We start from the raw sequence: 14,883 nt of genomic DNA on the forward strand, positions 1-14,883 counted from the left end.
TACAAACACTCTATGCTGGTTTGAAGTGAGATTTGAGTAAAAGCTTACTATTAATTTTATAAAAAGCCTTAACTTGATGCTAATATTAGCTCTAATGCACCTGTTACCCAGCTGCGACTGCATTTCATGATGTTTCAGAAGAATTCACGTAAGGTTGTTTTGTTTTCTAGAAAGACACTTTACTTAGATAAATGTATATTGGATCAAAGTGATGTGGACCAGGAGACTATAAGGAGTGGATAAAGATTTTCAATTTCACAAAGTGTTTAACAACCTAATGTTATGTGCATCTTCACCTATACTACAAAAGGGCTTTTACTATATTTGTTGTTGTATTTAATTTAATTTGTTTTTGTAAAATATAACTTAATTGTCTTTTTTTTCAATCATATAATTATTATAACACCTAAAATACGTAGTGTTTGTTTCAGCCAATTAAAGGGTGGGTACATTGTGTACATGATCAGGATGGTACCACCTCCGCCTCATTTTGAGCCAGGAAAAACCCTGTATGAGCATATAAAATAAATAAAGGAATTTTAATTTGAAGGACTTGAATCTATGAAAAGAAAAGAAATTGAAGGACATAGATCTATGAGCACATAATAAGCTACTTTGATCTATGAGTGTATAATGAAATAAAATGAAATAAAATAAAAAACTAAATAAAATAGACTTTAAGGAGCATATTTTCCAGTGACAAATTCACACACACACACACACACGCGCAGAGATGATCCGTCTGGACTCTCTCAGTGGGGATCCAGTCGGATGAGAGCGGTTACTAAGGTGAAAATACTGCTTAGCAACTGTCTCCAGCAGGTCATGATGCTGCTCTCCCGAACAAAACAATGAGGTCATTTCCCTGGCAACAATCCCGGCAACCATGTGCCCACTAATGTTATTTATCCGCTAGTGTTATCACACAAAACCATGAAGCCACAATACATTGTGCAGATCTAATTCATGAACTCTCCCGTCTCTCTCATAAATCGTTCTGTCATAACCTTTGAAACAACATGAAGTTTAATCAGTCCCCACAGGTCAGGGGTCACCAGGGGAGTATTTCTGCAAACGAGCGTGTGTGAAACTGCCTGAATGGATGTTAACAGTCATTAAACATTAACCTCAAGTCCATTAGAGATATGAAAACCACCAATGAACGTGACATGAACTCCACTCATCTGTGTTGCATCATATTAGTCAACTGAGAATGATATTTCAGTGTCAGTGGAGCGTAATGGACCAATCAAAGACTTCAGCCTCAATCAAGAGAGACGTGATGAACCGTAACCACAGTCTAAAGACTAATGTCAGATAAATACCAAATATATCTGAGGAAACAGTGTAAAACTGCAGGCTTTTTTTTATGACTAAAATTGTAGTATTTATAATAGTACAAAAGATTTCTATTCAAATAAATGCTGTTCTTTTGTACTTTCTAGTCAGCAAAGAATCCTGAGAACAATTTACAATAACTTTGTAACCGTTTTCAATATTGATAATAATCAGAAATGTTTCTTGAGCAGCAAATCAGCATATTAGACACTGAAGACTGGACATTGAAAATTCAGCTTTGTATCACAGGAATAAATTGCATTTTTCACAATAGAAAACAGACAGTTATTTTACATTATAATAATATTTCCCAATATTACAGTTTTTACTGTAGTTGTGATCAAATAAATGCAGCCTTGGTGAGCAGAAAAGACTATTCAAAATTATTATTATTATTTTTTTTTTTAAATCGCACCGATCCTAAATTTTTGAACGGTAATGTAACGCAATTCATGTAGTTTTTATTGTATTTATGATTATATTTATATTTTTTATTATTATATATACACAATTAGTTAATCATTTTTAACATACAATTGTTTTGATTTATTAATAATTTGAATTATTTTAAAAAGTACATAAGTAATTTAATAAAAACGAACAAATTTGACAAAGTTGGAAATTCATTAATTGGTAAGAAAAAAGATGATCAAGAGTCATTTCAAAACAAATAGATACTTGAATATTATATATATATACACACGTGTATATACTGTATATGTAAAATCACAGAAATAGCATAATTAAGTATTGTATAATTTACTGCAGTCATTCAGTGCCTCATAATAATACAAAGCTAAACATGGTAGTAATTGTACTAATACTAATAAGTTATAATTGTCATGGTTGGTTGTATTGTAAGAGTACAGTACGAACACATGACTCAGTATGTCAGTGTTAAACAGTATAGCAGAATATTACATCAGAACATCAGAGCGCGGAGACATTTTGTGTCTGCTTTTGTCATCTCCAGATTATTTCGGTCATCAGCGGGTTATTTTGGGCCACTGCTGTTGCCAAGCAACCAGACTGGGCCGAGAACAGGAGGAAGTTCCCTGGTGTAACGTGTCTGTTGGGTCCAGCACCTCTCTCTCTCAATCTCTCTCTCTCTCTTCCACACACTCCACTCTCCATCTCCAGGTAGAGTCACACACATATATAAAGGCTGAAACGACTGAAGAAAATACACCTGCACACTGTCCTATAGGCACCAAATTAAATCAGTAAAAAATATAATATTAAAAATAATTTAAATATATAATAATATATTAAAATATATTGAAAATATGGTAACACTTTACAATAAGGTTCATTAGTTAAACATTAGTTAATGTATTAACTAACATGAACTAACCATGAGCAATACATTTGTTACTGTATTTACTAATCTTCACTAACGTTAATTAATAAAAATACAGATGTTCATTGTTAGTTCATGTTAGCTCACAGTGCATTACCTAATGTTAACAAGATTTTAATAATGTATTAGTAAATGTTGAAATTAACATTAACAAAGATTAATAAACGCTGTATAAGTGCAGTTTATTATTAGTTAATGTTAACTAATGTAGTTAACTAATGAACCTTATTGTAAAGTGTTACTGAAAATATAATATATTATGTTAAAAATGTATATTTGCTTTATTTAAAAAAATCAAAGTATCATAACTCCCAATCTTTTTCAAATCCTCTGTTGAAATCTTATTATTAGCATTCACAATAACACCAAAAACATGTATATGAACACAAATGTGGCTAATTATGAATTCATATTGAGTTTTACATTAGTAAAATTTGTTTTCAATCATTTTTTCAGTTAGAATAAAGCATTTCCAGGACATGCGTTGAATGTTTGTGTGCTTCTGTATGCAAGCACAAGCATTTAAATGGGTCGATTTTCTCTGCCAAAGCAAACACTGATCTGATCACTGCCATAAATACTATATCAGACAATAAATAACTTCAGCCGGGTTCACGGAGGGCATCTGAATGAGCAGAGCAATAAAATGCACCACAAACAACACACACATCCGAGATCTCAAACACACCTTTTGCCCTGCTCAAGATCGATTACTAAAGCTCTAGTAACTGATTCACCTGCTCAACAGACCAAAGTTGGTGCAAAGTTAATAAAAACCAATGAAAACACTAAAATTAACCAGCTCACACCCCCAACATATACTGTAATAAAATGCTTCTTTCAGTACACGTTAACACAGATTTTTAGACTGGAAATAGCTCATATCGTCATCACTAGATTTAGGTGTAAACTGGCTCTCTTCCCTGCAAAATACACTATAAAATTAATTCACCAACAATATTACAAGAAAATCTACCACATGCCTCACCTCACATGACTTCAAGCTGCATAAATCAGTTAGACAAGGCTTTCTGAACACTGTAAGGCCAGTGTATATAAACTACCGAGGCTGTGTGCTGCTCCAACAGCTGAAAACAGATTTATAATAACTGAACGCCATTAACCTGTAAGAGGAGCGGAGCAGAAAAATGAAGAGTTACGGAGAGTTACTAGAGCGTTCCTACACACCCACAGTCGTAACCTCAATGACACTGCGGTGGTTCTCTCGAGATTCCTGAGGTCAGTAGGACTATAAAGTCTCTCTCTCTCTGACGGGTTCCAGGTTAATGCTCATCCGTGATTTTAATGAGTTTCCCTAATCATCCATGTGGTTATTTCGCCTACTGATTCCAAAGATGGGCCATTTCAGTTAAAGAGAACATTTGACTAGCACAGAGGTGAGATTTTATTAGTTTAAATGGGTTAGTTCTGTCATCACAGGGCAGTATACGGGTATAACACAAAAAAAATGCAACAATAACATCAAATTAAAGCCATAATATTAATTATTGCAACTCGGATGGCACACATAACTAGCCTTACAGCTTACAGTACAGTTATAGTACATGAGTAACATATATCTTTCTTAAAGGGTTATTCCACCCCAAAATTAAAATTTTGTCATTAATTACTCACCCTCATGTCGTTCCAAACTCATAAGACCTCCGTTCATCTTCGGAACACAAATTATTGATGCATTCTGAGAGCTGTCTGACCCTCCCATAGACAGCATGTAATTAACACGATCAACGTCCAGAAGCGTAGCAAGGAGATCGGTAAAATAATCCATGTGGCATCAGGGGCTCAACTGTAATTTTACGAAGCTACGAGACTACTTTTTGTACGCAAAGAAAACAAATATAATGACTTTATTCAACAATTTGTCTCCTTCTAGCGCCATTTTGGAGAGTATCCACTGAACATAAACAGTTATACTGTTCTGTGTCAGCTGCACCACACGGTTACATTTTCTTCGTTTATTTATGCTTTGATTTGAACGAAAACAGCATATCCGTGTGGTGCGGCTGACACAGAACAGCATAACTGTTACGCAGTTTGCGTTCAGTGGATACTCTCCAAAATGGCGCTACGGTGACGCGGAGGAGACGAATTGTTGAATAAAGTCGTTATATTTGTTTTCTTTGCGTACAAAACGTATTCTCGTAGCTTCGTAAAATTACGGTTGAGCCCCTGATGTCATATGGATTATTTTACCGATCTCCTTGCTACGTTTCTGGACGTTGATCGTGTTAATTACATGCTGTCTATGGGAGGGTCAGACAGCTCTCAGAATGCATCAATAATTTGTGTTCCGAAGATGAACGGAGGTCTTATGAGTTTGGAACGACATGAGGGTGAGTAATTAATGACAAAATGTTCATTTTGGGGTGGAGTAACCCTTTAATATAGGCTTATAGACTTATAAGTGTTGCTGTTTTTGTCGCTTTTAGGCTGAAAACAATTTGCGCTAACATGCAAACACAGACATAATGGACATAAATATTGTGCATAGCCTAATTATTTAAGTGTGATCTGAAAAAGAACGGTAAAAATGCTAATTTAAGCTGGCCCCCTTGTGGCAATTGTGAGAATGAAACGCCTACTTAGATTGCATAGCAAGCGTTTGCGTTCAGGTATAGGCTACTTGCGCAAAGCGTTCCTACCATGACATTCTGGTAAAAGTTACCCATCTTATTTACACCTAAATGTGTATCTAATGAGATGGGAAAGCCTTTAATATATTGTCTATTATAAGAGCATTTCATTTTTGTTATTGTTTAACAAATTCCAAGCATCGTTTTGTGTTTATTAACACCGCAATTATTCTACAAGCCAGTGTTGCGCCAAAAAAGGCTCCGTTATAATCGAAAAACGCTTTGTTGATTGTTTTGTCGCTTACATCCCCGATAAAAACAATATCACACCGTTCTGGAGAATTACTACAAATACCATTGTTAAACTGTGTAGCAAAACCATGGCTCATTTTCGTGAGGGATAGGCTATAAACTAATAAGCAACATTTTACACAGAAATGAAAGTATTTTGTTATATGTTGTGAATAAAGAGTACTTGTTTTCTCAATAGTTCGTTTCTTCTAAACAATTCTCAGACGTCGTTTAGTTTATAGCCTATACTGCAAATCCCTATCTACGCTGACGCGTCAAAATTAGAACGTTGCGTCATATTTAACGAAATCGGATTAACGAACGTGCACACAGTGCAAGCGCGCGCTTCGCTTAATATACTAACTGGAGCGTTCTAGTTTAGACCTCGTAGACGCGGTAAAAATGTGTGTTTTACACGCAGCCTGGTTTGTCCTTCTCACTTTGCCCGTGTCTGGCGGCTTCCACTCGGTTCCCCAGCACACACACACACACAAACCAGTGACGAAACGAATGGCTCTTACCGTTTTGTTCGCCGCTGCGTCACAGTCCAGATCAAGAGGCATGATGAAACAAAAACACACTACAGGCCTGATCGATGCATTTGAAATCAACGCAAATGAGATAAAAGACATTAAAATGCTGAGGGACTTTTGTGGCGATGAAACTGATCCACCTTCAGACCATCAAATCCTCCTTCTCCCTGCGGAACCAAACACAACAACGACCGTATTAATTTATTTCTGGAGTAAAATGGACATTTATACATTAATAGTGCATGGCTGTAGGAAATCTGATTATTTATTCTGGCAAAATCTATGAAAGGCGACACATCTTGTAAGAGCACAAGAGGAAACACAAGTAGCCTATATGTTTCCCTCATTATCCCCTGGTATAAATGAGGCAAGATTGTCTTATCACATCACGACAGTTCGTAAAATAGACTTGACTTGTGTCCACAAACGACAAACAGCAGCCAGTTTGTGGTTTAATGTGGAGAGTCTGTAACATGGCGGGCGTTTGAATCCCTGCCAGGTCGTCTTTGCGCTTTATAACGCGGCCGCGTCGCGTCGACACGCGTTAATTCCACGACGCTCTGAAAAAACGAGCGCATTTCTCATTTATTTATAACATATCATGCATTTTCATAAAATCTCATTTGAAAAGCCACGACATATCATTAGGAAACCAGTAAAATGAAGAGCTTTACTGATGAAGAGCGCAATGACTTTGCTGTCATCTTATGCACATAAAATTAGATTTGAGAAAAAAACTAAATTGGGAGGAAACTCTCGCGCGCAAAGCTGCAGTTAAAACATGAATGTAAAGTAAAGCAAGACGAGATTAAACCAGATTCGCCTCTTTTTATTTGACAGCTTGAACTTTTCTGATGCTGTGTGATGTGTCGAAGCCTTTCTCAACACGACAGGGGTTTTCAACCTTTACGATCTTATATTTCTGAGGCTAGACATCTTCAAGAAATCTTTTATTGAGAATACCTAGCCTAATGTTAGACAGATCAGTAGATGACATTAATTAAAAGGAGAAATATCACGAAATTTAAGACTAAGATGCAAAAACAAATAAGTTTTTGTAAACGTTATGTTTTGATTATGTTCGCTATATTTGATTAATTATGGCATCTGTTAAATGGAACTTAAGTAGGCCTGTTTTTTTAAACACAATGAACCATTAGAGAAAGGAAATTCGGCCTGAACACTATATTAGATCCATCTAAACACACAATAGGGCGTTTCTGATGTTAAACAATGAGTAAGTGGAAGAAATGAAAGGCCTAATGGGGAAAATACACAAATAAAGTTTTTGTAACACCTTCAGGTTCTGCACAGGATCAAAAAAACAAACATTTTCACTGTATTTCACTCTTTGGAGACTACAAAGTTCTTGATGTTACATTAGGCTAAATGTTCTTCAGATAACGTTTTAAAGCACCAGCTGCTTTCTAGTTTTTTTAAAAGACTTTTTTTTTCGTTCTCCTTTGCTGTAATATTTATTTATTTATTCCTGAGTATTTAGAAAGAGCTAAAGGTGTTCATAAAGTTGCATGAGTGATCAGAAGCGTGACCTGCTGTGGGTCACAGTCCACAGAAGCAGTGAAACCCATGACACCTGACACACAGGTGTGCTTTGGGTGGACAGACCTTCATGAATAAACACAAACTCAAAAACGCATATTTAATTACAGTTAATGCTACAGTGGAGACACCATGAGCCTAATACACTAATATAGGTCAAGAACTTTCATGCTTTCTAAATATATTTGATAAATGTTTAAAACCCCATTAACATCAAAAACCAATGAATATAACATATTTTGCAATAAATAACATTTGCACAAATAATCCTGAAAGAGGCCTCACAGAATTAACCTCTCAAGATCAACCAGATGAGCTTTTTCTTCCTTGGTTATTTTTAACCTTCGTTTCTCACGTAAGAGGAATGGTTACACACTAAGTCGCGATAAAGTCAAAGTTATTGATAGATATTGCATTAAATCCTAAAGATGGAAGTGTAATGCCGGTTGACAGACTTCAGCTCGCTACATTCACACATTTATTTCACTATCGCGAACCGAACTGAACTAACATGTCATGTGAACTCGGACAGAAGGAGAACTCTTTTAAGGCAGCAGCTGCTGGATTTTGCAACGCACATCTGCGCAGATCTGAAATCATCATCTTCACCACCACCACCATCTTCATCATCATCATCATCCTCATCCTCATCCTCCTCATATGTCAGAGAGAAGCTCGGTGTGTGTATATCTGTGTGAATTACCCGTTTCGCCATGCAGCCCCGGGCCTGAACCCTCCGGTGGTCGCGCGCTGCCCGTCTTCCCTCCGCGTCTCTCCCCGTCCTGACCCTCCCCGGCACCGGCACCGGCCTGCTCCGCTCCGCCGTCTCGGGCTTCAGACGCCGCAGAGGCCCGTCAGCGGGAAGGAGTTCTCGGGGTCCTAGAGACCGTTAGAGCTGGATCACCAGTGACGTCACGGGCACTGGGGAGATCGATTAAACACGTGATTTTTCAGGCTTCATAAATTTGTTTTGCCGTCTGGTTAAACATTTCTGTGTTATGTTCTTGTTTTACTTACGATGTGAATGCTATAGCTTGACTTTACAGTGTAATCTGGCACATTACGCCGTGAGGGAAGCACCATGCAAGGTCAGTCTAGGTCTCATACAGGATTCCAAAGAAATATTTTATAAATAACTAATATAAAAAATAAAATGGTAATATACACACAAACGGTCAAAAGAACACCCTAAGTTTTTGTTTTTAATGTTCTTGAAAAAAAAAAAAAAAAGTCAAAAACATTAAGTATTTGATGAAAAATACATTAAAACTATATTATTTTTAAATATTATTGCAATGTAAAACAACTTGTTTCTGTTTTAATATAGGCTATGCATGCATGTATAAGCGTTTCTATTTCTATATGCACACATATAGATAGACAGATAAAGATGCAGAAAAACTCTTACAGTGTTAAATATTACAATGTACATGGCCGATATTTTTGGCCATGACTGTATATATACAGTGGGTACGGAAAGTATTCAGACCCCCTTAAATTTTTCACTTTGTTATATTGCAGCCATTTGCTAAAATCATTTAAGTTCATTTTTGTTCCTCAATGTACACACAGCACCCCATATTGACAGAAAAACACAGAATTGTTGACATTTTTGCAGATTTATTAAAAAAGAAAAACTGAAATATCACATGGTCCTAAGTATTCAGACCCTTTGCTCAGTATTTAGTAGAAGCACCCTTTTGATCTAATACAGCCATGAGTCTTTTTGGGAAAGATGCAACAAGTTTTTCACACCTGGATTTGCTCCTTGCAGATCCTCTCCAGTTCTGTCAGGTTGGATGGTAAACATTGGTGGACAGCCATTTTTAGGTCTCTCCAGAGATGCTCAATTGGGTTTAAGTCAGGGCTCTGGCTGGGCCATTCAAGAACAGTCACGGAGTTGTTGTGAAGCCACTCCGTTATTTTAGCTGTGTGCTTAGGGTCATTGTCTTGTTGAAGGTAAACCTTCGCCCAGTCTGAGGTCCTGAGCACTCTGGAGAAGGTTTTCGTCCAGGATATCCCTGTACTTGGCCGCATTCATCTTTCCCTCGATTGCAACCAGTCGTCCTGTCCCTGCAGCTGAAAAACACCCCCACAGCATGATGCTGCCACCACCATGCTTCACTGTTGGGACTGTATTGGACAGGTGATGAGCAGTGCCTGGTTTTCTCCACACATACCGCTTAGAATTAAGGCCAAAAAGTTATATCTTGGTCTCATCAGACCAGAGAATCTTATTTCTCACCATCTTGGAGTCCTTCAGGTGTTTTTTAGCAAACACCATGCAGGCTTTCATGTGTCTTGCACTGAGGAGAGGCTTCCGTCGGGCCACTCTGCCATAAAGCCCCGACTGGTGGAGGGCTGCAGTGATGGTTGACTTTCTACAACTTTCTCCCATCTCCCGACTGCATCTCTGGAGCTTGTCCACAGTGATCTTTGGGTTCTTCTTTACCTCTCTCACCAAGGCTCTTCTCCCCCGATAGCTCAGTTTGGCCGGACGGCCAGCTCTAGGAAGGGTTCTGGTCGTCCCAAATGTCTTCCATTTAAGGATTATGGAGGCCACTGTGCTCTTAGGAACCTTAAGTGCAGCAGAAATGTTTTTGTAACCTTGGCCAGATCTGTGCCTTGCCGCAATTCTGTCTCTGAGCTCTTCAGGCAGTTCCTTTGACCTCATGATTCTCATTTGCTCTGACATGCACTGTGAGCTGTAAGGTCTTATATAGACAGGTGTGTGGCTTTCCTAATCAAGTCCAATCAGTATAATCAAACACAGCTGGACTCAAATGAAGGTGTAGAACCATCTCAAGGATGATCAGAAGAAATGGACAGCACCTGAGTTAAATATATGAGTGTCACAGCAAAAGGGTCTGAATACTTAGGACCATGTGATATTTCAGTTTTTTTTTAATAAATCTGCAAAAATGTCAACAATTCTGTGTTTTTCTGTCAATATGGGGTGCTGTGTGTACATTAATGAGGAAAAAACTGAACTTAAATGATTTTAGCAAATGGCTGCAATATAACAAAGAGTGAAAAATTTAAGGGGGTCTGAATACTTTCCGTACCCACTGTATATATATATATATACACACACACACACACACACAGAGAGAGAGAGAGACAGATAGACAGACAAAGATGCAGTAACACTTTATTTTACGGTGTGCTTGTTACACGTTACATGTACTTACTGTAGTAATAACAATAAATTATGCATAATTGCATGCAACTAACTGTAAAACAAACCCTCATCCTAACCCTAAAGTCAGTGCATGTAGTTCATTACTTAGTACTTAAATGTATAAATATACTGTAACAAGGACACCATCAAATAAAGTGTAAGCAAAAATGCCAATCATTCAGTACCACATAATACATTTGTATTACCATAGTACCATTTTTTTTTTTTTCCGGTACTTGACCTCTGCAAGGGGCCAAACACAGAATAATATAACTGTAAGAGAGAGAGAGAGACAGACAGACAGAGTGAGCAAGACAGGCGAGGAATGGTGTCCTTGAGTGAATCTCTGCAGCGTCTTATTCTGTCACACACAGATTTCCCCCAGAGTACACGTCTGTTCATGCTGCTCTCATTAAAATTCACTCCACGTCACGCCAGCTCACGCTGGCAGAGTGCCGAGACCCTCCGACCGCCCCTCTCTCTCTCTCACACACTCACTCACACACACACACACACACACACACACACACACACACACACACAGGTACTCATAGTGAGGAGTTCACAGCTCTCAGATCTTACTTATACTGTGACAACAGAAGAACAAACATGCAACTCAAAGAGTAAAGCATGTGGATCTTGGCATACTGCCCTACAAAATACTATGTACACAAAACTATATATCATTCCATCAGCAGAGAAGTAAATGCTTTTAGTGCACAATAGTAGTATGCAAATTTGGCCACAACCACTGGGAGTATCATATTATAAGAGTATGGAAATCTGTTTCCACAATAGAATAAAAGCAAACAAGGAGTAATTGCAACTTTTTATCTGAAAATTTTGCACTTACAGCCATGGCCAAAAATATCGGCACCCTTGCAGTTCTGTCAGAAACTGCAACCTTTCTCTCAGAAAATTGTTGCAGTTGCAAATGTTTTGGTACTCACATATTTTATTTTAGCATTGGAACAACACAAAAAAACAGAGACGAAAAGTCAAATCTGATACAATTCCACACAGAAACCAAAAAAAAAAAATGCACTGGACAAAATTATTGGCACCCTTAACTTAATATTTGGTAGCAACCCCTTTGGAAAAAACATCTGAAATCAATCACTTCCTGCAACCATGAATGCTTTTTGAAATGTGTTTCGGGTCATTGTACTGCTGGAAGACCCATGACCTCTGGTGGAGACACAGCTTTCTGACACTGGCCACTACGTGGCGCCCCAAAATTCTTTGGGGTCATGCTTCCAGTCATGCTTTTTTAGTGCCTTTGTGTCAGCAGTGGTGTCCTCCTGGGTCTCCTACCATAGCGTCCCTTTTCATTCAGATGGTGGTGGATAGTGCGAGCTGATGCTGTTGTACCCTGTGTCTGCAGATCAGCTTGAATTTGTTTGGAAGTTAATCAGGGTTCTTTATCCACCATTCGAACAATCCTTTGTTGTAATTTTTCATTAATTTTGCTCTTCCGTCCATGTCCAGGGAGGTTAGCTACAGTGCCATGGGCTGTAAACCTCTTGATGATGTTGCGCACAGTGGACGCAGGAACATTAAGATCTCTGGAGATGGACTTGTAGCCTTGAGATTGTCCATGTTTTCCACAATTTTTTCTCTCAAATCCACAGACAACTCTTTACACTTCTTTCTTTTCTCCATGCTCAGTGTGACACACAACACAAAGGTTGAGTCAACTTTTCTCCATTTTAACTGGTTGCAAGTGTGATTACTATATTGCCCACACCTGTTACTTGCTACAGGTGTCTAAATACAAATTACAGGAGAATCACATGCTTGAAAAATTATTTCTTACAATTTTGACAAGGTGCCAATAATTTTGTCCAGTCCATTTTTGAGATCAAGTTTGAATTTTCTTCTGTTTTTTTACGTTGTTGCAGTGCAAACAAAAACAATAAGCATGTGAATACCAAAACATTTGCAATTGGAACAATTTTCTGACAGAATTGCAAGGGTGCCGATATTTTTGGCCATGATTGTATATCTCACAATTCTGACTTTTTTCCTCAGAATTGCAAGACATACACAAAGAACTGAGATAACTAAAAATTTTCTCACAATTTCCAGTCCTCACAATTTTGACTTCTCAGAATTGCAAGTTTATATCCGCAATTCAAAGTTAATATCTCTCCATTTGGATTTTTCTTAGAATTAAAAAATAATAATTAATTGTGAATTGAAAAGTCGCAATTTTCAATTTATTTTTATTCCGTAGAAACGGAGAGAAAAGGAAAAATTAATACTCCAGGCTTTTTTGTTTGTTTTCAGGATATCATTTATTCTGAACACAACAAATCATCACTTGAAATCACATGCATGTAAATCACGGCCTCGTTTCTGTAAAATGTGCTTCTTAAAAAAATATGAAAAAGTTGTTCGGTGAAAAGAGCGAAACACTGCGGCTACCGGCACCGCAATGATCGCCTCCACCAAAGCAGCCAGCTTTCACAGAAGAGCTCTTGATCCGAAGGGCACAGGAAGTGATGTCATTAAGCCCCATGTACCGCAGGTAGAATCACATGACGCAGAGGTCCAGAAACAAATGAGTCCATGAATGAACTTGGCGAAAACAAAACAAAACAAAACAAAAAAAAAAACGCAAATTTTTATCAGAGTAAATAACAAGATGAAAGACTTCAAACAAACTAAATCAACAAGTCATTTTTGGCAGATATTTAAGATTAAAATGAAATGAAGGCATCAATATGATTCACATTCCAGCTTTACACAAACACACAGCTATAGAGAGGCACACAAATACACACACACACCTCCAGAAAAACACACAGCAGGTCAGACGTGTGTGTGTGCAAATGTTTGTAGGCAAGAACATGGAAATATGTCCATTCACAGGAAATATTGACTACAAACAGTGCTTCTAGAAAAAAAAAAATCAACAAAATTAACAATGGGTAAAACTCTCCAGTAATAGGAGCACAATAAATCCACATCTTTATTAAAGTACCTATTTGAAAATCTATAAAACTAAATCAATTTGATCTTAAACATACATAAATGCTGAATTGGACTTGAAAATCTAAACTCAAATAATTGAAATGACCAAAATATTTCCTTAAATGTACACTGAAAAGCTGCTAAAATGCTGTCCGTCTACTGAAAATAAATAAAGTAGTAAATCGAAAATAAATTACAGTACTGAACTCGACCCTTTTCTTTAATTTAGTTCCTTTAGAAGGTCATTTATACTGCATTTGCAGCAACTGCGTCCTTGAAATCAGTATGACCACACCTACATAGCTCAGCCAGCCAATCAACTCATCACACTCGTCCTTCGATCAAGCATCACTTTCTATTGCGTTCTGTTCCATTTCGTTCCCACCCCAGTCTCGTTCTCGTTCTCGTTCTCGTCAGATCTGACATGTCTTTGGGTGCATCGGTTTTTCAAAAGCTTTCAAACTTGAACAAAATCAGCTACAAAATTCAAACGAGAATTACTATTCAAACTAGCAGGTCGGCAACACAGACCCTTAAAACTGCATCTCTAGCTCACAAACAAAGAAGTGTAAAAAAACATTGAAAACAAAAAAACATTTTCCTTCTCAAGAAATCCATAGGAAGTCAAATCCCTGAACACTCTCTGATTGGCTGAGTCTGGGTTCAGAGGTCATTGTCTTTGTGGCGATGCGTTTGCATGGTGATGCCAGACCTGAAATAATGCAAAAACAACAAAAACATTTGTTTGAGTATTTCAAATGAACAAAGCAACACACCTACAGATATAATGCTGTGTGATACTCACGTGGCACACTGCTTGCTTCGTATTTGGCTTAACCTGGAAAACAAAATACAAAATTATCATTTTAAAGTCAAAGATATATGAAATAATAGGCAGAAAAATATAATTTTCTGAAATGGAACGAAAACTTTATGCATGTTTTGTGTCATATTTGATACATCAGGGTTTTGGCTCAAAAAGTATGATATAGTGAGAATACGGAGCTTTTTATGGAGAAACACCTCAATTTTACTCCGAGACTGGAGTAA

The 14,883-nt window shown here is 37.5% G+C and overlaps 2 protein-coding genes across 7 annotated transcripts in view; both read right to left on the minus strand.

The window, feature by feature from the left end:
- The window catches only part of dnmt3aa (DNA (cytosine-5-)-methyltransferase 3 alpha a), a 55,684-nt gene extending 47,118 nt beyond the window's left edge, over nt 1–8,566 (minus strand). For 2 of the 3 annotated variants that reach the window (XM_058755492.1, XM_058755493.1), the window contains exons 1-2: nt 8,380–8,566; nt 6,105–6,283 (exon numbers count right to left, since the gene is read on the minus strand). In XM_058755492.1, the coding sequence (XP_058611475.1) occupies nt 6,105–6,215 (111 nt within the window). In that variant the 5' untranslated portion in view covers nt 6,216–6,283; nt 8,380–8,566. The remainder of the gene's footprint in view (nt 1–6,104; nt 6,284–8,379) is intronic. The other variant, XM_058755491.1, reaches the window with a different exon arrangement.
- Nucleotides 8,567–13,128: 4,562 nt separating this feature from the next.
- The window catches only part of dtnba (dystrobrevin, beta a), a 39,810-nt gene continuing 38,055 nt past the window's right edge, over nt 13,129–14,883 (minus strand). For all 4 annotated transcript variants that reach the window (XM_058755783.1, XM_058755784.1, XM_058755781.1 and 1 more), the window contains 2 exons: nt 14,639–14,671; nt 13,129–14,545 (listed from right to left, as the gene is read on the minus strand). In XM_058755783.1, coding sequence (XP_058611766.1) covers nt 14,667–14,671 — 5 coding nt within the window. In that variant the 3' untranslated portion in view covers nt 13,129–14,545; nt 14,639–14,666. The remainder of the gene's footprint in view (nt 14,546–14,638; nt 14,672–14,883) is intronic.

Source organism: Onychostoma macrolepis, chromosome 20 (assembly GCF_012432095.1).
Source record: "Onychostoma macrolepis isolate SWU-2019 chromosome 20, ASM1243209v1, whole genome shotgun sequence".
NCBI classification, from domain to species: Eukaryota; Metazoa; Chordata; class Actinopteri; order Cypriniformes; family Cyprinidae; genus Onychostoma; species Onychostoma macrolepis.